General features: G+C 41.1%; 1 protein-coding gene across 1 annotated transcript in view; it reads right to left on the bottom strand.

Annotated features, from left to right (window-relative positions):
- The window catches only part of DCX (doublecortin), a 138,543-nt gene that overhangs the window by 110,952 nt on the left and 1,519 nt on the right, over positions 1-26,072 (bottom strand). The window contains exon 2 of the mRNA XM_036304129.1: positions 18,764-19,104. Coding sequence (XP_036160022.1) covers positions 18,764-19,104 — 341 coding nt within the window. The remainder of the gene's footprint in view (positions 1-18,763; positions 19,105-26,072) is intronic.

The raw sequence follows: 26,072 nt of genomic DNA, 5'->3' as shown, positions 1-26,072 counted from the left end.
CCCAACAATTCTGTTACTAGGTATATACTCAAGATAAATGAAAATATACATCCACCTAAAAATTTATATATTAATGTTCATAATGGAATTATTAATAATAGCCAAAAGATAGAAACAACTCAAATGTCCATCAACCAATGAATGGATAAATAAAATATGGCATATCCATACAATGGAATATTATTCATTCACAAAAAGGAATGAAGACCAAATATATACTACAACATGGATTAGCCTTGGAAACATTATGCTAAGTGAAAGAAGCCAGTCAAAAAATACTACATATTGTATGATTCATCAATATGAAATTTCCAGAAAAGGCAAATATATAGGTACAGAAAGCAGATTAATGGTTGCTTAGGGCTAGGGTGGATGGGAAGTAAGGGAGGATGGTAACTAAATGGTCAGGATTTCTTTTTGAGGTGAAGAAAATGTTTTACATTTCACTGTGGTGATGAATGAATAAATCTATAAATATAATAACAATCATTGAATTGTATACTTTGAATGGATGAAGTATATGGTGTGACTTATATCCCAATTAAGCTATTACTAAAAAAAAAATAAGTTATGTAAGTAGTTCTGTGCATCTCCCTACTGCCCTGCACGCATCCTTCTTGGCACCAGCTTGAAGGGATAGAACCTGGGACAAGTCAGTTTGGATAGGTCTAGGGTGAGACATTCAGAGTCTAGAGCACAGGCGTGGGGACACTGCCAAGGTACACTAATTCCTTTTAAATTCTCTTATCAAGCCCTCTTGATTTTTCCTACTTAATGAGGCTTAGCCTACCTCATTGCTTTAGCCTTGGAGTGGATAACTGTTCCCAAGCATCTATATAGAAGAAACTTCTGATACCAATGCATAATGTATATAAGAAAAATAATAAATTGGACTTTATCAAAATAAAAGAAAATTCCTCTTGAAAAGTTAATACAGCTATAGAAAATGAAAAGACATGCTGTAGATTGGGAGACTATGTGATCAAAGGCTTGTATCCATAATATATAAACAACTGTTATAACTCAATAATAAGAAGACAAAGGAGGGGCAGTGATGCAAAAGGGGTTGGTGCCACACACACATGTGGCAGTCTAAAATAAGGAGCGATATCTCAGCTGCAGAGGTACCCTTGAGGAGTGAGAAGTCCCAGACCCACACAAGACTACCCAGCCCAAGAGAGTAGAAGTCCCAATAATTTCTGGTTGTGAAAACTAGTGTAGATTCTGTCCTGATGAGATAAGAGCTACTGCAGTCCCAGGCAGCCCATTTAAAGGGCCCGCACATGAACTTTCTTATTAACAGACTCACTCACTCTGAGCTCCAGCACTGGGGCAACTGTTCAAAAGGCACCAGGATCATAGAGGAAATAAATGAATTCCCTGGCTTCAGGGCAATGGCTGAGGGCAGATTTCTCTGGCAGAAGTCATTGTTTCTTTGCTGAACCCTCCCTCTGCATGTGCAGGTGGGCACCATATCTGAGTCTCCATCAACCTGGCCAACACTCTTTGCTCCACCCTGATGATTCCCTGAGAACCCACCTCACCAAACTTGCAGGCTCATCCAAGATGCTTCCAATGGATTTTCCATACAAAGGGTCTGACAGGGGTCGTGCTGTGGACTTTCCTAAAATCTCTCAAAGGTTCACAAACCATAAACAAGCAGCATCTGGCCTTGGCCTGCCCATACCTCTTGTTAAGCAACCACAAGCCCTGCATTAGTGGCAGCCAGCCTCATTTCAAAGCTGAACTTCTCCCAGCCACCTACAAGCCAAGCATAAGTGGCTACCATCTGAAGATGACTTTGTAGCTCATACAATGTGGCCTCAAGCAGGGCACAGGCAGTCGCTGACCTTGGCCTGCACTTCCCAAGAGGACTCAGGAATGAAATACCTGGTGGCCAGCTTCAGACCACACCAGAGCATACCCAGTCACCTCTATAAATGACATACTTAAAGGGCAGACTGGGCAGGCACCAGAGCCCTGCTAAAGTGAATCCTGCTACGTAGGGTCAGCTTCTGCACATCAATTCCTCTGGCGTAGTCACAGCTAGTCCTCACAACAAATCAGGCTGAGGGTCAATCCATCCCTCTGATGTGCTAACAGCAATCAAGACTCAACTACAACAGGAGGGCACACACAAATTACATAAGGGACACATATGGAAAAGTCGGCTCAGATGACCAAAGAAACTATGACACTGGGCCCTACAGGATACCTATTACATCAGGCCATCCTATCAAGACTGGGAGACATAGCAGCTCTGCTTAATACAACAAACAAACACAGGAAGGAAGTCAAAATGAGGAGACAAAGAGAGGTGTTCCAAATAAAGGAACAAAACTCCAGAAAAAAAGAATTCAATTAAATAGAGACAAGCAATCTACCAGAAGCAGAATTCAAAACACTGGTTATAAGGATGCTCAATGATCAGTGAGAACTTCAACAGAATAGCAAACATAAAAATGGAGATACATCACATAAAAATGAACCAGTCAGAAATGAAGAATACACTAACTGAAATGAAGAATACATTAGAGGGAACCAACAGTTGATTAAATGAAGCAGAGAATAAAATCAGCAATTTGGAAGATAAAGTAGCAGAAAACAGACAATCAATAGCAAAAATAAAAAACATATATATTAAAAAAAATTAGGATAGTTTAAGGGTCCTCTGGGAAAACACCAAGTACTCCAAGATTCACATCATAAGGGTGCAAAAAGGAGAAGAGAAAGAGAAAAAAAATTGAAAACCTATTTGAAGAAATAATAATGAAAATATTCTCTAACCTGGCAAAGGAAGTACAGAGAGTCCCAAACAAGATGAACCTAAAGAGACCCACACCAAGACACATCATAAATAAAATGCCAAATGTTAAAAACAAAGAGAAGATCTTAAAAGTATAAAGAGAAAGTAGTTACCTACCTATAAGGGAACTCCCAGAGAGTGTCAGCTGATTTCTCAACTGAAACTTTGCAAGGCATAAGAGATTGACACAAAATAAAGTGATGAAAAGCAAGGATCTACAACCAAGATTACTCTACCCAGCAAAGCCAACATTTAGAATCAAAGATAAAGAGCTTCTCAGACAAGACAAAACTAAAGGAGTTTATCACCACCAAACCAGTATTACAAGAAGTGTTAAAGGGACTTCTTTAAGAAGAAAAAAAACAAATAAAAGTATGAATAATACAATGGCAATAACTACATAGCTATCAATGATAAATTTAGATGGAAATTTATTAAAAGTTTGAATCAAAAGATACAGGGTGACTGACTGGATAGAAAACAAGACCCTTTCATACATTGTCTACAGAAGACTCCCTTAAGATCTAAAGACACCCACTGACTGAAAGTAAAAAGATGGAAAATGTATTTCACAAAAATTGATACAACAAAAGCTGGGGTAGCAATACTTATACCAGACAAAATAGATTTAAATCAAAGTTTATATCAAGAGAAAATAATAAACCATAAATTCCACTTTGGGGTATTTAGCTGAAAGAACCCAAAACACTAATTTGAAAAGACAAAAGCATCCTTATGTTCATTGCAGCATTATTTACAATAGCCAGCATATAGAAGCAATCTAAGTGTCCATCAATACGTGAATGGATAATGAAGAAGTGGTGTGACCTGGCTGGTTTTCTCAGTGGTTAGAGTATCGGCCCATTCATCGAGTGGACGTGGGTTTTCTTCCTGGTAAAGAGCACATATCTGGATTGTGATTTGATCCCTGCCTCCAGTCAGGGCGCATGTGGGAGACAATCAATTGATGTGTCTCTCTCATATTGATTTTTTTTCTCTCTCTCTTCCCCTCCCCCTCCTCCCTCCCTTCCACTGTCTGTAAGAAAATCAATGGAAAAAATAACCCTGGGTGAGAATTAACAACAACAACAACAAAAGTGGTACATACATGCAATGGAATATGACTCAGCCATAAAAGATAAATTAAATCTTGCCATCTGGAAAAACATGGTTGTACCTAGAGGGTATTGTGCTGAGTAAAATAAGTCAGACAGAGAAAAGACAAATACAGTGGGGCCTTGACTTACGAGTGTCCCGACTAACGAGTTTTTCAAGATACGAGTCGTCTCTCAGCCGATTTTTTGCTTTGTGTTGAGAGCTAAAATTCGGGTTACGAGCCAGCTTCAGATACCTCAACGCTAGTTGGCGCAGCGAATGTCACAGTGAATGTCACAACATCAGCCCAGCATCATGTGTCTCACTCGTTCCCTTTATGATTTGACATACGAGTAATTTGAGTTACGAGCTCCGTCACAGAATGAATTAAACTCGTAAGTCAAGGCCCCACTGTACCAGATAGTTTTGCTTTCATGTGGAATATAAAAAAACAAAATAAACAAACATTGAGAAATGAACTCACAGATAGAACATTTTGATAGTTGCCAGATGGGAGGGGATTAGGGGGATGGTTGAAAAGTATAAAGGGATTAAGTAGTACAAATTGGTAGTTACAAAATAGTCATGAAGATGTAAAATACAGCATAGGAAATATAGTCAATAATATTGTAATAACTGTATAGTGCCAGATAAGTGTGAGACTTATTAAAATGAGCACTTAGTAAGTTATGTAATGTCTAATCACTAGTGTGTACACCTGCAACTAACATAATTTTTTATTTAAAAAAATAAAAATTAAATTAAAAATGGGTAAAGGATTTAAATACACTTTTTTTTCCCAATAAGAATATACAAATTCCAATAAGTATCTGAAAATGTATTCTATATCATTAGTCATTAGGGAAATGCCAGTCAAACCACAATGTGATCCCAATTCACACCCACTAGGATTACTAAATAAAAAGATAAATAATAACAAGTGTTGATGAGGATGTGGAGGAAGCGGAATCCTTCATATACTGCTGATAGAGATATAATATGTAGCAGCCAGTTTAGAAAACAGTTCAGCAGTTTCTTAAATTTTTAAATATACACCTACTTTAAAACCCAGTGAATACCTTTGGTAAATACCATTCCTGGGTATGTGAAGGCATATGTCCACTTAAAAATCAAATCATGAATGTTCATTGCAGCATTATTCATAATAGCAAAAAGGTAAAAACAACCCAAATTTCCATCAACTGATGAATGAATAAATAAAATGCGGAATATCTGTACAATAGAATATTATTAAGCCACAAAAAGAAATAAAGTATTACTATGCTACAACATGATGAACCCTGAAAACATACTAAGTTAAGAAGCCAGCCAGCATGGATCACATATTGTTGATTCCATCTGAATTAATTTTTAATGTCCAGAATGGGCAAATCTGTAGAGGCAGAAAATAGATAAATAATTGCCTAGTCATTGATGGGATTGGAACATGATGTCTAAAGGGTATAGAGTTTATTTTTGTGGTGATGAAAATATAAAATTGGTTGTGATGATTGATGGACAACTCTGTATATATTAAATCCAATGATAGTACACTTAAAATGTGTCAATTGTATGATACAGGGAGCATCTATATATAGAAAAGGCTAATATGCTAAGTGTCCCTTCACCGTCTGACTGGTGGCTATGATGCACACTGACCACCAGGGGGCAGACGCTCAACACAGGAGCTGCCATGATGCGCACTAGCCATTTACAGAGAAATGGCAGCTGACACAGCAACACTCAGTTTCCCCCAACACTCACCATCACCCCAGAGTGACAGCCCACCAAATCGCAGCTGACACTGCCATGACACAAAATGTGGCCCACAGCCCAGCCCAGCCCAGCTTGGAAAAGGTCTCTGTGGGCAAAGGGTAAAAACACCCAGCTTCCTCTCTCTAGCAATGACAAGCCTCCTTGCAGTTTCTTTAGCCCATTAACACAACTTGCTTTATAGCCAGGTGGAAACATTTAACATTTTATCCAAATGTCTGTGAAGTGTTTTTCTATGCCTCATCTCATTTGAACCTCACAGAAATCCTGGATTAGGTAGATAGGAGTCTTGGTAGAGTCCTATTTTCTTTTCATTAGCCAGAAAATGGAGATTTAGAAAGTTTAGAAAGTTGACCCTGCTGAAAAGAAGTAAGAAATGGTGGACCTTGAAAATGACTTCAGGTTTTCTCACTGCACAGAATATAGTTAAACACTACTGCAGTTAAGTACCCTTTGCTCTCCCTGAGTGATCTATAATAATAATCTGCTTCATGTTGATATTTACTGCTGTGTTACTAACAATTACCTGGAACAGAAGTTGGGGTGCTTCCCGGGGCTGGAAAAGGTTTAGCTAAATCAGAAAGCAAGTCTAATTAAGCAAGTTTATTCTATATATATATAAGGCTAAGTTGACTCGCTCATGCGTGATACAGGTAAAGCTATCGCTGACGCCAATCACACGCATGTGTTTCCATCTGTCATTGTCAATCATGAATTTGGTTGACACTTTTATTATAGAGAAAGGGTGAAAAGCGATATTAAAATATTTCTTCTAATTAATTTCCTTCCAATGTGCATGAATTCGTGCACTGAGCCACTAGTATCTCAATAAAGCTATTTTGAATCTAAAAAACAAAGTAAACAAACAAGAAGTCTAATGAACAAAATAAACTGGTGAAAAAATAGAATTAGACTCATGGAAGCATGGAACAGACTGATGAATCTCAGAGAGAAGGCAGGGGTGGGGGATTGACCAAAGATCTTCTTATGGACACAGACAGTAGAGTGGTGAAGGGGCAGGGTGGGAACCAGGTGGATGGGAGTAATGGTGGGGAGGTGGACATCTGTAATACTCTCAACAATAAAGATTTCTTAAAAAACTGTATTTGGAGACAATGCTTTGTCTGCCACTTTGAGGGAATGACAATAATGACAAAGATTAAAATTAAAAAATAAGAACAAGAAACTAGTTACTTCAGAGGTTGGTAATGGAACAGTCTGCATCTCTGGATAAATCCCTACTTAATTATCTTTAATATAATCAAGACATAACTCTGGAGAAAAACCAAGATGGCGGCACAGGTAAACATCAGAAATTGCTGCCTCACACAACCACTTCAAAAATACAACTAAAAGACAAAACGGACATCATCCAGAACCACAGGAAGGATGACTGAGTAGAAATTCTACAACTAGAAGGAAAGAGGAAAGCACACTGAGACTCAGAGGAGGTGCAGAAGTAAAGTGCAGAGGTATGGAGGTGCACGTGGAAAGGGCTGGCAACTGAGGACACAGTTGTCTTTTTCAATCAGGAGGGAGTCTCAAGCTCCCCACTGCTCTGAACTCCAGTTCCGGGTGAGTCTCTGGGGACCCAGACTCATACGGGGAGAAACTGGACTGTCTGACATCAGTCGAAACTCAAGGGTGGCTTTCTCTCAGAGGTGCTTGCAGTGATTACCGGGACCCTGAGATGCGGGGCCTCTTAGGGTAGGACTGAGGAGCAGCCACAGATGCTTGCTCAGCCCTGTTGGTCCCCTGAGACCCCACCCCACCCAAGCTGTGAGGAGAGGCTTTTGCATATGAAAGGCCTGACCCTTTGCAATCTGAAAATTACCTAACAAACTGCAGCTGGGTCAGAGAGACCCAGAACTTCCAAAAGAAAGCACAAGGCCCCACAGCAGCTTGCATTGCTTCACAGAAGGGCCTCATCTGGGCACCTCTAAACCCCAAACAAAGAAGAGGAATCTGCAGATCTCTCCACAGCTCCTGCTGGGTAGCCTCAGGAAGAGGCTAAATTAGCATCTCCTTAGAGATCCAAGAGCCAGTGTACCCAGTGGTCAGAGTGGGACCATCCAGATTACAACTCCTGAGATCCCTAAGGGCACACTCAGGGGGCAGATTCAGTGAGCACTAAAGCCCCACTGAAGCAAGTCTTGCCCCAGAAGGGTGTCTCCAGCACAGAAGTTCTCCCACTGCAGACACAGCTGATTCTCACAGCCAATTGACCTGGAGGTCAATTCCTCCCAGTGATATCTACAACAATCAAGGCTTAACTAAAACAAGACTGTGCACAAAGCCCACAAAGGGGTGCACCAAGAGTGTCCACCTCAGGTAATTGGGGAGGCTGAGCCACTGGGCCCTATAGGACACCTAGCACAGAAAGCCACTCTATCAACACAGGGAATCATAAAAAATGCGGAGACAAAGAAATAGGTCACAAATGACAGAAATGGAGGAAAGCAAACTACTGGATATAGAGTTCAAAACCACACTTCTAAGGTTTTTCAAGAATTTTCTAGACACTGCCAATAAATTTAGTGAGATCTTCAAGAAATCTAGTGAGACCCTCGAGGTTATGAAAAAGGACCAACTAGAAATTAAGCATACACTGACTGAAATAAAGAATATTATACAGAGTTCCAACAGCAGACTAGAGGATCACAAGAATCAAGTCAAAGATTTGAAATACGAAGAAGCAAAAAACACCCAACCGGAAAAACAAAAAGAAAAAAGTATCCAAGTATATAAAGATATTGTAAGGAGCCTCTGGGACAACTTCAAGTCACCAACATCTGAATTATGGGGATGCCAGAAGAAGAAAGAGAGCAAGTTATTGAAAACCTATTTGAAGAAATAATGACAGAAAACTTTCCCTACCTGGTGAAAGAAATAGACTTACAAGTCCAGGAAGTGCAGAGAACCCCAAACAAAAGGAATCCAAAGAGGACCACACCAAGACACATCATAATTAAAATGCCAAGAGCAAAAGACAAAGAGAGACTCTTAAAAGCAGCAAGAGAAAGAAACTCAGTTACCTACAAGGGAGTTCCCATACGACTGTCAGCTGATTTCTCAACAGAAACTATGCAGGCCAGAAGGGAGTGTTAAGAAATATTCAAAGGGATGAATAGCAAGAACCTAGAACCAAGATTACTTTACCCAGCAAAGCTATCATTCAGAATTGAAGGGCAGATAAAGAGCTTCACTGCAAAGAAAAAGCTAAAGGAGTTCATCACCATCAATCCAGTATTATATGAAATGCTGAAAGGTATCCTTTAAGAGGAAGAAGAAGAAAAAGGTAAAGATACAAATTATGAACAACAAATACACATCTATCAACAAGTGAATCTAAAAATCAAGTGAATAAATAATCTGATGAACAGAATAAACTGGTGAATATAATAGAATCAGGGGCATAGAAAGGGAGTGGACTGACTATTCTCGGTGGGGGGGGGGGGTGCAGGAAGAGACTGGACAAAAATCGTACACCTATGGATGAGGACAATGGGGGGGGGGGGTAAGGGCAGAGGGTGGGGTGGGAACCGGGTGGAGGGGATCTTTTGGGGGGAAAAAGAGGAACAACTGTAATAATCTGAACAATAAAGATTTAATTTAAAAAAAAGAAAAAAAAGAAATAACTCCGATGCTAACCTCCTCCTTTGGCAACAATTCTCAGCTCCTAAAATAGCACCACTGTGGTGGAGATTCCTTAATGATGGCACTGTCAAGTACTTGTCACAATTTTAGCAGGCTGGCTTTTATATTGCTTTTTTAAAAATTATTCCTCCACTCTCTACTCATATTATCCACATTGGAAAGAAAAGGAGGTCAAATCAAAATTATAAGTTTAAAAATATTCTTTGGTCACCTCAACACAGGTGGCAAGAAAGAACTGAATATATGGACTGTGCAAATACCACTTAGAATACAATGTATCCACTATGGTGTGAAGTACATCACACCGGAGATTTTAGCAACATAGAGAGGTGGAGGGTATTGAGAAGAGTAGTGGCTTGGTTAAAAATATCTAGACAGAAGCAATACTGTGATATAAATACTCAGTTATCACAGAGCTAGAAGTACTCTTTTTTGAATAGATAGATAGATAGATAGGTAGATAGATAGATATTGTTGACAGTATTATAGATGTCCCCCATTTTCCTCAACTTTGCACCCCTCCACACAGTCACGGTCCCACCTCAGGCCCTTATCACACTATTGTCTGTGTCCATGAGCTATGCATATATGTATATAAGTTCTTTGGTTAATCTGTTCTGGCCCCCCACACCTTTTCCCTCTAAGATTTATCAGTTTGTTCCATGCACCCATGCCTCTAAACCTATTTTGTTAGTGAATTTATTTTGTTCTATAATATAATTTCCACATATAAGTGAGATTATGTGATATTTGTCTTTCTCTGACTGCCTTATTTCACTTAACATAATACTCTTAAAGGTCATGTCCTTCTACAAAACTAAGGCCTGGAGAAGAGATGTGATTGGAGAAGAGTGGAGAAGAGTGAAGACTGGAACTCAGGTCTTTAAATCCCAATCTAGCTCTCTCCATATACTGATTGTTGGATTTCAACAGACTCATCAATGTGAAAGACTGAAATACTATGCCAAAACTTTTGATTGAAATGGCCAAACCCCACCTCTATCACTACTCTGAACCAGGAGTGTTTCATCAACAATAGTACTTTTTCCCTAGCCAGTTTCTCAGTGGTAAAAGCATCGGTCCTCGGACTAAAGGGTCGTGGGTATGTTTCCAGTCAAGGGTACATACCTTGGTTGCAGGGTTGACCCCCGGCCCAGAAGGGACACTTATGGGAAGTAACCAATTGATATGTCTCTCTCACATGTATGTTTCTCTCTGTGTGTTTCTCCCCCTCCCTTCCACTCTCTCTAAAAAAAGAAATCATTGGGAAAAACATCCTCTGGTGAAGATTGACAAAAAATAAAAATAAATAAAACTCTTAAGAGGATAATTTACTTAAGAAATATCCAACAACCAGGCTAGACTTGGTCTTTTCTTTCCTTAAAGATAATATATTTGATGCATTCCAAAAGCCCTCTTCTAAAATACAAAATCTACCTCAGTGTGAGAAACCTTGGTATACTCTACATATGGCAAGGCAGTTTGCAAACTGTCTCCTTTCACCGTGCCCAGCCTGGCTTCCCATCTTTACTTTTTCCCAATTTCATGCCCAAGCCAATCCTCTCAAAGCCTGTCTCCTGGAATCAAATCTGTGGAAGGTTGCAGGGGGTGGGGAGAGGGTGGAACTTTTGGTAAAACAAACATCACCTTTCCAGCCTTGATTTTCTCAAGGGAAGGTCAATGGTAAATGACCGCCCTCTTGGGGCATAATTTATAGCCACGTGGCATTTTCTATTGAACTCAACCTTGACTGACAGGGTCATAACACTAGGAGGAGATAGAGGTTGGCTCTTGGAGAGCTGGAGGCCAGAGAATATAAGTAAGGCCAGATGTGACTTGAGGGGGCAAAGATGATGGAGGGAAAGATAAAATGGCCACATAGGCCCAGTAAAGACCTTGGGAAAAGCATTCAACATTTCCAAGGTTAAATCCAACTTGTCTTCCTGTGTTTCCTGCAATTGCTTTTGTGTTTGCAGTACCCAGTTATTTAGTATAACAAGATAGAAGGGACAAGTCTTTCCTGGAATACTTAGCAGTGGTTCAAATATTCTTTGTGTTCTCATTTTCCTATTCCACCATCTAGGTTGAAAACATTTCTTAAATCTCCTGTTCTAGCTTTCAAGGCTATAGGTATTTTTGAAATCATCTCAAACCTCTTTTTTTTGTTGTTGGTTGGTTTGTTTTTGGGGTTTTCTTGTTTTGTTTTGTTATTCTGAGACCTAAAATTCCTGGTGCAAGTAGTTAGTAATAGAAGGATATAGACAGAAACACAAAATAAATTCATCCAATTAAAAATTGGCCTAACAAAGCTAACACAAATAATACTAAAGGCTACAGTTATCCCTTAGGTATTTATCTTGAGGCAATAGAGAATCTTTGACGGCACAGATCCTGGATGTGGACAAAGCTGAGACTAGAGATGCCAATAAGTGAAGCATGAAAATAGATGGTGTAAGGACCAGCTGTATGCCTGTGTAAGATAACAAAAAGCTGGAAGTCTATTGTTAAAGCTCTGCATCACCAAGAGAAGCACCATACTCTGTGCTTTACAGAAATGATTTTAAGGCTAGACCATGTATCTGAGTCAGCAAGTGAACCAGAAATTTGAATTCAAGCGTTTATGCATCCATGATCTTTAAGCATAAAGATCAATGTGTGACTTGATTATAGAAATTGATAGTTTTGTAATTTTGTCAACATACCACAACTACTGCAGCTGCCAAGAAATCAAAAAAACCTCAGCTGAGAGTGAGCATACATCCTAATACAATCCTGTTTTCCCTGACCTCCTAGAAATCCATTGTAGCCTGTGGGAGTATTAGGACCCTACAAACTACTCCTAATTACATTAGCAACTTCTTATTAAGTTGAGAAACAAATTAGGACTCCTTCCTACTGGTGATGGTTAGCTTCCTGACTACACAAACCACAATATATCAGAGGCAAGAAATCAGGAAACCAGTCTTCTATATGACAAAACATAAGCCCTGAAAAGACAAGGGCTCCAAAGCACATCTTAACAAAATAAGAACAGAAAGAGATGAGAGCCTTGTCTGCAGATTGTTTGTCAATAAATGTAAGCCAATCAGTCAAATGGTACACATGAGAACAGAAGTAACAATAAATCTGATATAATCAACCGGGCTGTTTTAAACAGAGAAGGAGAAAACCACTTGTTCTGGTTTATCTGGTACCCAGTTAGAGCAAGATGCAAGACAGAAACCAAGTGATGGCCTAGATTTCATGTTAAAACATTTAATAACAAATAGTCTTGGCCTTACTTTCTCCTTTCTGTCTGGTGCCTCATTTAGCCAAAGACAGGCTAAACCAAATCTGATTTGAGCAAGTCCAAGCCATTGCAACACATGTGCCTTCAGCCTGCATAGAGAAAGACCATATTCCTAAGTAGTAAAAATACCCACCAGTAATCAAAGTGACTGACAGGTGTTAACATTAGAGTTGTCATCACTAAAATTGGAAAATGGGCTGGGATCCAAAATTTTGAGCTTGGCACCAATGTTCAGTATACTCAGAATCTATTTTGTAATTAGGTTTGTCCCTGCACCCCCAAATATAGTTATTTAATGTCCTTGTTGTAACCACACAACAATGTTTAATTTGTGGGATATCCCATACATACCAATCTTACCTGTGAGGTTTGGGTAGTTATATCTCAGTCATTCATCATCTTGTGTTAACAGCATTTCCTAGTGTGCTCTGCAGAATATATGTGTATATATAGTCCAATATATATATATATATATATATATATATATATATCCCATAATGTATATATTCCATTATATATACATATATATTCATATATATATATATATATATATATATATATATATATATATATATATATTTCACAAAAGGTGTTTGTGGTTAAATAATTCTGGAAGTAAATTAAATGTGCTTCCTTTCTGCAGGACTTTGCAGAACACTTAATGTGCCAAAAAGCATCATGAATCTCTAAGAAAGGCATATATTTTGCAGCATTTTACAACCTTATTTGACCACAGAGCCCTTTATGAGGAGCTTCTAGGGTCAGGAAGGTAGAGACAGTTCTTAGAATATACTTTCGGAAATATTGCTTGAAAAGTCTCCCTTCAGTGACTTCCAAGTAAGTCAAGGATAGAAATCATCTGGGTAGAATATCCACTCCTTTGGAAGGTCCCTATCTCTTCAGATAGACAAAAGGAACGTGCCTGGGGTATTGAAAGCAGAGGGCCTCTCAGAACATCTCAGAAAATCTACCTTGACCATGTAAGAATCTCTTTATGTCAGTTCATTGAATCAACAAACATTTTACTAGTAGATCATCCACAATGTATCAGGAGCTGAGCATTAAAAAAAGTTAAGATTGCTTTAACTTTGCATAGTGGAGACAGTTTTCAGAGATAACATAACATGAACCAGGTGTTAAAATATAACTCCCAGGGGTTGGAGTAGACAGTGAGAGACATTTTAAAGAGAAGGAAAGTATCAACAGTGGCACTGATGCCTGACAAGGCATTGTTCTGCTCCCTTGAGCACTGCTCTTTAGCATTTTTGTACACACACCATATCATACACTGGCATTGTGTAACTTGTTTCCCAAAGAAATGGGAACCAATGTTTGAAGTAGTTGGAGAGGGATTGTCACTCTGTGTAGACTGCTGTAGGATAAAAATCCACCCATCACTAGACTGGAGCTTGCTTACCTAGGAGGTGAAAGTGTCTCTTTATTATTAGGAGTAGTCACAGAATGCCAAGGTATGGTATATCTCCACAAAAAATGTTGGAAATTCAATCTAAGAATGATGGAGATAAAGTAAAGGGGAGAGAACTTTATCTATTATATATATATATATTAGGGGCCCAGTGCATGACATTTGTGCACTGGGGGAGGGGGGGTCTCTCAGCCCAGCTTGCCCACTCTCACAGACTGGGAGCCCTTAGGGGACGTCCCCATGGGGAGCGGGCCTAAACCACAGTCTGCCCTCCCTCTGCAGGAGGCGACAGGGCTGGTCAGGGGAAGGCGCCAGACCCATCACCCCGCTGCTGCAGCCACTGCCAGCCACCACAGCTGCCAAGGTGTTTTCATCAACACAGATTCCAGTCCCTTCACCATGAAAAAATGACAACTTTCTTTAGGCATTTTCAAGATGTGTCTTTCATAGGATATGACATTTCTTTCTTTCTTTCTTTTTTATCCAAAAAAAGTTTTTTGAATAAAAAATTCAAAACAAGTTTAGGAAATGTCATTGGTTATGCTACTAAAGTACCACCTATATTAATGAGGATATGTTTCCATTGGTTTTTAGAGAGTGTGGAAGAGAGAGGGAGAGACAGAGAGTAACATCAATGTGAGAGGGACACTTTGATTGGTTGCCTCCTGCATGAGCCCTGACCTGGGCCCAGGCCAGGGAGGAGCCTGCAACCTAGGTACATGCCCTTGATCATAATCGAACCCGGACCCTGCAGCCTGCAGGCCGAGGCTCTATCCACTGAGCCAAACCGGCTAGGGCAGGATATGACATTTCTTAGCCCCTCCAGCAGCAGACCTTCGTTTTTTCCTCCAAGAGTGTGGTGGAAAAACCCTAGATCACCTTCTTGGATTCTTATAATCCAAGTTACCAAGACCACTGCAAGTGGCGGCATACAGGGAGCTTAGCCAATGAGCAGTCAGAAAAGGTGTTTATGCTCTAACTGGTTTGGATCAGTGGATAGAACATCAGCCTGCAGACTGAAGGGTCCCAGGTTTGATTCCTGTTAAGGGCATGTACCTTGGTTGGAGAGTGTGCAGGAGGCAGCTGATCTATGTTTCTCTCTCATCGATGTTTCCAACTGTCTATCCCTCTCCCCACTTCTCTGTAAAAAAATCAATAAAATATATTTTAAAAAAACATGAGGGGGCATTGGGGGGATAAGGACACATTTCAAATATTTTATTTAATAAAGGGGAAAAAATTATGAAAAAAAAATGGAAAAGAAAAAGTGTTTCCTCTGCAGCTCATGAGCAGAGCACCCCCTGTGTTGTGTCCACTGGGCTAGGGGCATGTCCCCACCAGCGGGGTGGGGGGGGCACGCCCCTAAGGCCGACAGCCATCCTCGCGCATTGTGGGCGCCGGGCTTGGGGGTGTGCAGAGACCCCAGGCCACGCGCGTGGCGGCCGCCGGGTCTCCACATGCTCTCGAGGCTGGCAGCCAGCTCCACACATTGTGGGCGCCAGGCTGGGGGACGTGGACCCAGGCTGCTGCTTGGTGTCGGCGCATGTGCAAGCAGCCACAGGGCGGGAACATCTGCTTGGTGCCTGCTTCCGTAGGCCCAGAGTGGCCAGGGGCATTCTGGGACCCTGGCCGCTCAGGGCCTACACATGGGCCTACAGGCTAGGAGCGGCCTGGGTCCCCAGAATGTTCCTGGGACCCAGGCCACTCAGTGCCTATGTATGCAAATTAATCCACCATCTTTGTCAGGTTAATTTGCATACTCACTCCTGATTGGCTGGTGAGCATTGCAGAGGGATGGTCAATTTAAATGTTTCTCTTTTATTATATAGGATCTACATTAATAAAAGAGAAAAATGGTAATTGGCGTACAGCGCTACCCTTTTCATTGGCTAATCAGGGCTATATGCAAATTAACTGCCAACTAAGATTGGCAGTTAGCTGCCAACTAAGATTGGCAGTTAACTGCCAACAAGATGGCGGTTAATTTGCATATGTAGGCACAATGCAAGGAGGCGAAAGGGAAAGCAGGAAGAAGCCCCCTGCCACTGACAGTGATCGGAAACCCAGGGGGGAGCTAAGAGCTGCGGGGCAGGGCAAAGGCGGCCCTGGGGCCGCCTTTGCCCTGCCCCCCAGCCATGATCAGAGAATCAGGCGCCTTTTCCGCCCTGGCCAGTGATAGCAGGAAGTAGGGGTGGAGCCAGCGATGGGAGCTGGGCATGGTCGAAGCTGGTAGTCCCGGGAGCTAGGGGTCCCTTGCCTGGGCCTAAAGCGGAGCCCATGATCGCGGGGCGCTGCAGCTGCGGGTCCCGCTGCCTGGGCTGGATGCCTCAGCCAGAGGCGTTAGGCCTGGGCAGGGGCGGAGCCTGCAACCGCGGGGATCTGGGGGTCCCCTGCCCAGGCCTGACACCTCTGCCAGAGGCCTCAGGCCTGGTCAAGGGGCCGATCCGGTGATTGGTGATCGGAGGGCGATGAGGGTCAACTCCTCTGGCCGAGGCATCAGGCCTGGGTGGGGGGCGGAGCCGGGGATTGGAGGGATATGATGGTCCCCTTGCCCAGGCCTGAAGCCTGGGTCAGAGGCATCAGGCTTGGGCGGGGGGTGGAGCAAGCGATCAGAGGGAGATGGGGGTCCCCTGCCCAGGCATGATTCCTGGGCCAGAGGCCTCAGGCCTGGGCGGGGGCCAGAGCCAGTGATCTGGGGGAGATGGGGGTCCCCTGTCCAAGCCTGACACCTCTGGCGGAGTCATCAGGCCTGGGCAAGGGGCCGATCAGGCGATCGGAGGGTGATGGGGGTCTACGCCTCTGGCCGAGGCATCAGGCCTGGGCAAGGGGCAGAGCCAGCAATCGGAGGGGTCTGGGGGTCCCCTGCCCAGGCCTGATGCATGGGCCAGAGGCATCAGGCCTGGGCTGGGGGCAGAACCAGTGATGGGGGGAAATGAGGGTCCCCTGCCCAGGCCTGACGCCTCTGTCAGAGGCGTCAGGCCTGGGTAAGGGGCTGATCCTGCGATTGGAGGGTGATGGGGATCAAAGTCTGAGGGCTCCCAGTATGTGAGGGGGGGCAGGCTGGGCTGAGGGACACCCCTGCACAAACACCCAGTGCACGAATTTCATGCACCGGGCCCCTAATATATATATATGTGTATATATATATATACACACATATATATATATGAAAATGTCTGGCAATTTACACATTTATCTCATTTAATGATGAATTTATGCATACATATTTATATCATATATCTTAATTTAAGAAGTACTTTCATATTCATGATTTCCTTTAATCCTCATGAGAATCCTGTGAACATGGGTAGGGCAGTTATGATCAGCCCCTTTGTTCAAACACTAATGGTATTTTATAAGTTAGAAAGTAATCCACACTTGTCTTTTCTTATGGGAGACACGCGTTCTCTTTAGAGCCAACAGATCCAGCCACTGTTCCAATTCCTTTAGAACATTTTTTGTCATATATTTACAGCTCTCTGTGCTCAAGAGAATGGTGCATCTGTCTGAAGGAGACGCCTGACTGCATTCTTTCCCAGATATTAATATAGGTGGTACTTTAGTAGCATAACCAATGACATGAAGAACCTGATTTGGAAGAGAGCAGATGGCAGCATCTTTCTTGGGCTAATTTTAGGATACTGAAACAGTTCTTTTCTCACACAAACCATCAGTGGAACCTAAATAAAATAGCTATGTCACATGGATAAGGAAGAGAGAAAAAATGTGTAGTGTGAGGCAAGGACAATGAAACAGAGACTTCCATGCCTCCCCCAGATCTCACTCTTTTCATAGAATACAAGGGTCACTTCAACTTCTTTTCAACAAACTGATGCTGAATACCAATGTGAGTATATCTCAGAAGAAATGAGTCAGGAAAGGTCATTTCCAGTCACATGCATTGAACAACTAAGGTTGCATCATGTAATAAATAAATTCATATACATAAGAATGTAGGACCTAGGTCAGTGATGGCAAACCCTTTGAGCTTGGCGTGTCAGCATTTTGAAAAACCCTAACTTAACTCTGGTGCCGTGTCACATATAGACATTTTTTTATCTTTGCAACCATAGTAAAACAAAGATTTATATTTTTGATATTTATTTTATATATTTAAATGCCATTGAACAAAGAAAAATCAACCAAAAAAATGAGTTTGCGCCCTAGCTGGTCTTGCTCAGTGGATAGAGCGTCGGCCTGCGAACTGAAGGATCCCAGGTTCGATTCTGGTCAAGGGCACATGCCCAAGTTGTGGGTTCAATCCCCAGTAGGGGGCATGCAGGAGGCAGCTGATCAATGATTCTCTCTCATTATTGATGTTTCTCTCTCTCTCTCCTTCTCCCTTCCTCTCTGAAATCAATAAAAATACATTTAAAAAAATGAGTTTGTGTGCCACCTCTGACATGCGTGTCACAGGTTTGCCATCACTGACCTAGGTTATAATGAATCTTCTCTTAGAAGATAAGAAAGCTGAGGCTACGTAACCATTTTACTTAGTAAGAAATAATCAGATTGAATTTCAAAGCCTCAGATTCCAGGTCCATTGATTTGTCTGCTGAAAAGACTTTCTTCCAAAATGAGACATAAAATATCAGATAGTAATTATGAGAGGTGGAGGAAGAGTCCCCTAACCAGAAATTATGCCTGAGATATAAGATGATCATCCAAGGATTTAGAACAAATGAGAAGAAAAGTAGTCTGAAAAAAAAAAACCTACCTGTTTTCCATCCAGAGTGTAGAGTTTTTTGACAACCCCAGTCTCTAGTTTGATGGCTTCAGTGATATCAGTGAGGACTTGCTCAAAAGAGTGGGCTGTCTTCTTGTTCAGAAGCACACGCACAGCCTTCCGAGGTTTCACCCCACTGCGGATGATGGTCACCAGCTTGGGGCGCACAAAGTCTTTGTTCTCCCTGGCCTGGGCACTGTTGCTGCTAGCCAGGGATTGGGGGGCTTTCATGTTGGCAGATGTCTTCACATTGACAGACCAGTTGGGATTGACATTCTTGGTGTACTCCACCTTTTTAAAGAAGTTGTCTGAGGAACAAACATAGCTTTCCCCTAAGGGAAGAAATAAGTGGTGATCAGTTTAATAGTAGGTATATGGACTATTCTAACCAAACCAATACACACTAATCTTGGAGTAGGACTTTTGGAGAAATGGTAATAATAACCAACCTTAGGTACAATTCCTAACAGGGCTTTCTAACAACGTGGCTCATTCAAATTCAAGAGCAAGTAATCAGAAACACATTATTCATTATAATGGCATACCTTTTTGGAAAATCCTATAAAATGATTTTCCCCAGGGCAATGAAAACACCTAAGCATAATCTAACAAGTAGGGTTCTTAAGCTTGATACAGTTTTATTAGAATTGAAATGTTTATTTCTAAGATGTTTTTAACATCTAGGGGCATTACCACAGTGTTTCTCACATGTACATCTTATTTAATGTTCCTGTACTATTTCTGGACTCATAGACCTGCTCCATTGTTGTATTATAAACCTAGGATAACTTTCAAAGTTAATACATTTTTATTACACACACACACACACACACACACACACACACACACACACACACAGAATATTCCTGTGTCTGCAAGTCATAGCTTTTGCTTGAGAAATACTCTTCCTTGTTTTCACCACCCACACCTCATCTTTCTATTTTCCCAAATGCTGCACTGTGTAGTCAGAGCTGTCTTCACCAGTGCTCACCCTTGGCTGCTGCAAGTAATGAGGTGAAGATGTGAGAATATATTATACTGCCTGATTTATGGATTCGAGGGATCTAGTGTAAATTTCACATGTACCTGAGGCTAGAGGAAATGACTAATACAGCGGAAGAAACACAGGGGTCAGAGGCAAAAGGAGGGATTAGTCACTTGGGACTAGAAACTGGAATTTCTGAAGAGAGGTAGACTCAGCCTGGGGGAAAGAGTATTGGAAACTGGTGAATTTGTTGAGTAAAATACATTTGCCTCAAGGTATACAGAAGTTCATCCAGAGGTCAAGCCGCAGAAAATCATTGGCATTTGATCAGGCTTAACCTGTCAGTAATAACTCTAAATAAATAAGTAATTAGGTAAATAAATAAATAAATAAATAAACCTACCAACTCTAGCCAGCGCAAGGGAAGCATTAAACACAATTATAGTCTGATGGCTCTTCTTCCTTTGGTTTCAGCAGGACAAGCATGCAGAGACATTCAGAAACACCAGGCTGATAATTCACTCCCTTTGCAAATATTGATCGCTTTGCTGTACCACCAAATTCTTTAAGCCACGTTAATTAATAAATTACTCAGTTAATGCTGAGAGAAGATTGAGTAAGGATCTCTAGGGCACCTTTGAGGACATTTATGAGGGTGTGTGGAAGGGGAGAATAAGTGGCTTCCAACATATGCACAGTGGCCTCCAACACATCTCCAAATCCCAGAAGTTGCTAGTGTTCACTCCTGCTTTGTATGCAAGCACAGGCACCCTGTTGCACACACGCACACATGATAGGGTGTTCAAAGACCACAGCCAAAAGAAACCCTAATTTCTCTGGCTCCCTTGTTGACTAATCCTAACCAAACCCAGTTCAACTACTAGGCTCTAGGATCTTTAATTTGTGATTTAAAAGGATGAAAGGGGTGCTTTTCAATTCCCTCATATATTTACAGCCAATATCCCCTACATCTTAGAAACAGCCTATTGCCTTAACAGTTTCACTGGCACATTCCAAGAGGCCATGGTCATTATGTCAGATGTTTTCCATAACTTGTCATACACTTTAAAACTCTGTTAGACAACTGGTGGTGTAGAAATGTGTGAAGCTATATATTTATGATTTCACTCATCTACAGTCTCTTCTGGACAGTCAGCTGTGTAGCCCTATTAGGACTCTGTACTTTTTTTTGCTCCCATCTCTTAAACCTCTTAAGCCTCTGAACTATGAGTATGATTAAGCACCCCTAGATGCAAATGAACATGATGGCAGAGAGCTATGGTATCATATGGCACCCAAGAACTTTCCAAAGGGTCCGGCTCTCAGCCAAATCTACGTTAAGCACCTTCCAAAAGTACATTTCAGTCTCTCCACTCTCTCTCCTTTGGCCCCAATATGGAGTAATGGAAAAAGAGCAGCTGTTTTGATGTCAATCAGCATGAGATCCCCAGTACTTCCTACTTGTGTATTGTTGGGCAAGTTACCTAACCTCCCTTGGCTTCAATTACTTCTCTGCAAACTGGGGATGATAATAACAATCCTTATCTCCTAAGGTTGTTCAGAGGCACAAGTCAGATGGCGTATGTAAAGTGCTGAGCTCAGAGCCTGGTACATAGTAAGCACTTGATAAATTCTAGCTATACTAGTGACATCTGAGTTCCTTCTAAAGGTCTATAAGAAATTTCTTTTTCTTTTTTCCATCCCAAGTAAGCTTTATCATAACAAACCTGTTATGGTAATTAAATGTTAAAGAAATAGGTGCCCACCACTGAGGACTCTCTAATTCTACTACTGGAAAGACATCAAATGTGCTATTTCTCTAGACCCAGGCTTCCTTGTTCTGATTTTGCAAATGTCTGCAACATCTGCTGCCAGAGTTCTGTATTTCCTGTATATCCAGTTGCCTGGCACTTGGATCTGGGTGAGGTGTGTTGTACCTTTACACAGCTGGGTTCCCATTCTGCCACAGCTTCCAAGGGCCATTTCCCGCCCATTGGGAACCAAAAGGAAAGCTGGCTTTAGAGAGCAAGCAAGGTAACAATTTGCTGGAGTTGACAAAGTGCTTTAGTATGAGGGATTAAGGAAATGAAGTCATGGAAGTACAGCTGAAAAGGCAAGAAGGGAATAAGATGTGGGTTCAAGATGATCTAATGTCTACCTCCCTTCACTTTCAGGATGGCTCCATTTTCAAAAATATTAAACATTTTTTTCAGTGTGAAATACTTCTGCCTGGGCTTTCTCCTTTTTTCTGGGGCTTCATTACTCAAGAAGAAACATATTAAATGATACTTCATGGTATTATCATACCTACTAATGATGCATCTCTCCCAGTTATCCTAAGATCCTCCTCTTTGGCAATGTGCTTGCTTTAGTAGTCAGAGGATAAATTAGTGAGAAGATGGTCTCATCTCATTGGAATAAATGAACTATGGCAAAGAAACTGAATCATAGCTAAGGTCACCATACAGCTCAGATTTTCTAAAAAGACTGTCTCAATTATAAATATTTTGTCCCCTGTTCTGCATAATAATGCTCAAAATGTATACCCCTAAAATTGTTCTGGACACTCACATACAAGAAATTGGGGAAAGATCTGGGCAAGATAAGAGGGAAGGAGAAAGATTCAACAATGAACACTAAGCAAGACAAAAGAAAATGTCATTCATGGACTTCCTTTGTTGGGAATACAGCTAATAAGGGCCATTTTCTATATGACTTTGCTAAGGCCCTTAGTGTAACCAAGGATACGTGGGAAAGCTGACATCAATAACCTAACTTTGGTCCCAAATTTTCCCCTTGCTACTTTCAGTATGTAGAAGCAGATAGTAGACTAGAGACATTAGACAAAGGAGTGCCACAAGGCCAGAGTGATTATTAAATAATTGTTTTTTTATTTAATTTTAGCTATATATTTAATAATGTGGCAATTTAAAAACATAGTATGTTCTATGCTCCATTATTCCTTTTATCTACAAAGCAAAAAACTAAAACAAGGAGTTCTGCATTCCTATGAACTCCCACCACTGTAGTTAGCTGTAGGGGACCATCAGGATAACCTAATCCAGTATTTCCCAAGTCTAAGTGCTCATAAGAATCACCTGGGGAGATTTGTAAGAAGCACATACACTCTGGAGCCCTAGCCCTGGGGCTTCTAACACAATAGATCATTCTAGGGTGTGGGCCAGGAATTTATATTTTTCTAAAGCTCTAAAACAGCGGTTCTCAACCTGTGGGTCGCGACCCCTTTGGAGGTCGAACAACCCTTTCACAGGGGTCACCTAAGACCATCCTGCATATCAGATATTTACAATATGATTCATAACAGTAGCAACATTACAGTTATGAAGTAGCAACAAAAATAATTTTATGGTTGGGTCACAACATGAGGAACTGTATTTAAAGGGTCAGAAGGTTGAGAACCACTGCTCTAAAAGATTCTTAAAGACAGTCAGGTATGGGAACCACTAGCCATTCTAACCCCTCACTAGCATATTCATCATCATTACTATTTTTACATCATTAACACTAATGGTACCTTATAGCTATAGTTTTACTTTGTCATTGTGTTTCCATACCCATTATCTGTTTTTATTCTCATAACCACTATAATAGATATAGAAGTTAGGTGTTACTAGTTTCATTTTATAGATAAGTATATTATACTAGAGGCCTGGTGCACGAAAATTCTTGCACTGGGGGGGAGTGAGTCCCTCAGCCCAGCCTGCACCTTCTCGTAGTCCAGGACCCCCCGGGGGATGTGCGACTGGGGAACAGGCCTAAGCCATTAGTCAGACATCCTTAGCGCTGCTGCAGAGTGGGAGAGGCTCTCGCCACCGCCGCTGTGCTGACCAGCCATGAGCCAGCTTCTGGCTGAGTGGCGCTCCCCCTGTGGAAGCGCATTGACCACCAGGGGGCAGCTCCTGTGTTGAGCATCTGCCCCCTGGTGGTCATTGTGCATCATAGTGACCAGTTGTTCCACCATTAGGGTCAATTTGCATATTTCACTTTTATTATATAAGATATTCACACTCTACATAGTCCTGTAATTCACCAGGGAGTATTACCACTGCACCCAGGAGTGGTAAATGAGAGGAGTTCAATATAGCAAGACTCAAAAGGATCAAAAGAAAAGGAAGCTACAGCCTTCAAAATTGCATGTATACTTATTACAATAAGTATATTATAGTAAGTATACTATAAAATGTGCTCTCTCTATATATGGAATATTCCTCAATAAAAAATTTAAGTGTTGAAAGATGGTATAGTATGGGTAAGCCTTGTCAACAGTTTTCTAAGTGAAAGAAGCCAGTCATCAAAAAGTACATCGTGTATTATTCAATTTATATAAAATGTCCAGAACCGGAAAATCTATAGAGACATAAAGTAGATTCATTGTTGCTTAGGGCTGGAGAGAACAGGGGAAATAGTGGCAGCTAATTGCTACACAGCTTCTTTTTTAAAATATATTTTTATTGTTGATAATATTACAGATATCTCCCGTTTCCCTCCCCCTTTTACATGGTTTCTTTTCAGGGTGATCAAAATTAGATTATGATGATGGTTGCACCACTTGGTAAATTTTCTAAAAATCATTGAATTGCACACATAAATGGGTGAAATTTATGGTATGGAAATTGTACCTTAGCAAAGTTGTTTTTTTAAGATAAGTTATTTTAAAGAGAACATTAGTCATAGTGATAATGAGGACAAACGTATAGTCATGCAGCTAACCAGCCATAAAGTAGGATGACTCAAACAGCAATTGCTACCCTTTATTCAGTGCTACTGTGTGCCAGGCAGAATACTAAACTCTTGATAGCCATTGTCTTATTTAATTGTCAAAGCAGTTATTCCCACTTTGCAGATGAGTAACTGAGGCTCAGGACATCAAAATGGTTTCCCCAAAGTCACAAGCTAACAGTTAACAGATATTGGATTTGAAACAAATCTGAATCTAAATATTTCTGTTGCCATTATTATCTTCTGCCTCTAAGACTGTAATCCAATGCCCCTGATTCTTCACCCAGGGATCTTTCTAAACATTTTCAATTTAAAATCTCATAGGAAGCCATGTATATGATTTTTTAAAGCTTTCATTCAACTTCTTCCAAAAGTTACCAAAATGAGAGACTTCTGCCCTGTGTTCCTATATGGGGAGTTACAAAGGACAAAAGGGGAGGAAAAATGCCCCTTTTATTTACCCTCCTTATGGCAATGCCCCTTTGTTTCTCGCTCTTGTAGTGGAACAACCAGTCACATTTACCAACATTATCCCAGAGATACCCCATAATTTCCTTGTCTAAGTGGGTAGTACTCAGGGGAAGGGGGTGGCAGCAGTGAGGGCCACTGCAGCTTGTGGTTGTAGATGACATGAATAAATGCAATTGAGACATATTCATACTCTACATAGCCCAGTAATTCACCAGGAAGTGTTATCACTGCACCCAGGAGTGGTAAATGAGAGGAGTCCAATCTAGCAAGACTTAAGAGGATCAAAAGGAAATGAAGCCCCAGTCTTCAAAATCACATGCATTACCTATACTGAACTGAGATTATAACACACACACACACACACACACACACACACACACACACATTTTGGGGTGGGGAATCAAAGACCAACATCTTATACTTGAGTAAGACATGTTAAAAATAGATTGGGAGGGGCGGAGAATCTGTGCATGACAACTTTCTTTTATTAAACACAAGACCATTCTAATTCTTGCTTTAAATGCAATGTCACTTGGCTCAGAAGTCTGTGGTAGTGTCAATTATGGTCTTTAGAAGATCACAGCTAGTGAAAATGAGGACATATTGGGTGATGTGGGTTGCTTTGTGAAAATTGTTACAGAATAAAACCCTCCAATTTGACTCAAATGTGTATTTTACAGTGACAAAAGACAAACATTTTATTAATTACTCTGTTGGACAGCTCCCTCAATCTAGCTTGAAGCCCTTCTTCCAGTTTGCCCTGATTCTCCTTTATTTTAAGATATACACTAGGATGGCTAATCCTTCAATGCTCAGGAAAAGCCTAAGATTAACCTCTACCTGGCCATTTAGCACATGATCAAATAACCTAAGCCTCCTCAGCATTGTTTTCCAAGGTCAGTTAGTTATGTAGAAAAACCTTAGACTTGAACCATAAGACCTAAATCTAGTAGCCATATAGACACTGTATCTTATAAGTAACTGGTCCTAAATTACTTGACCTTAATTTGGAAAAAGCAGCTACTTGCAAGAATGTGATCTCATACAAGGGAAGCCCTCATGCTCCTTTGTCTGGGAACACAAGAAACCTAGAAGCAGTGAAGC

The sequence above is a fragment of the Myotis myotis genome, unplaced genomic scaffold (genome assembly GCF_014108235.1).
Source record: "Myotis myotis isolate mMyoMyo1 unplaced genomic scaffold, mMyoMyo1.p scaffold_m19_p_4, whole genome shotgun sequence".
Taxonomy (NCBI): domain Eukaryota; kingdom Metazoa; phylum Chordata; class Mammalia; order Chiroptera; family Vespertilionidae; genus Myotis; species Myotis myotis.
The sequence above is the reverse complement of the archived record's forward strand: the minus strand, read 5'-3'. Positions and strand labels throughout refer to the sequence as shown.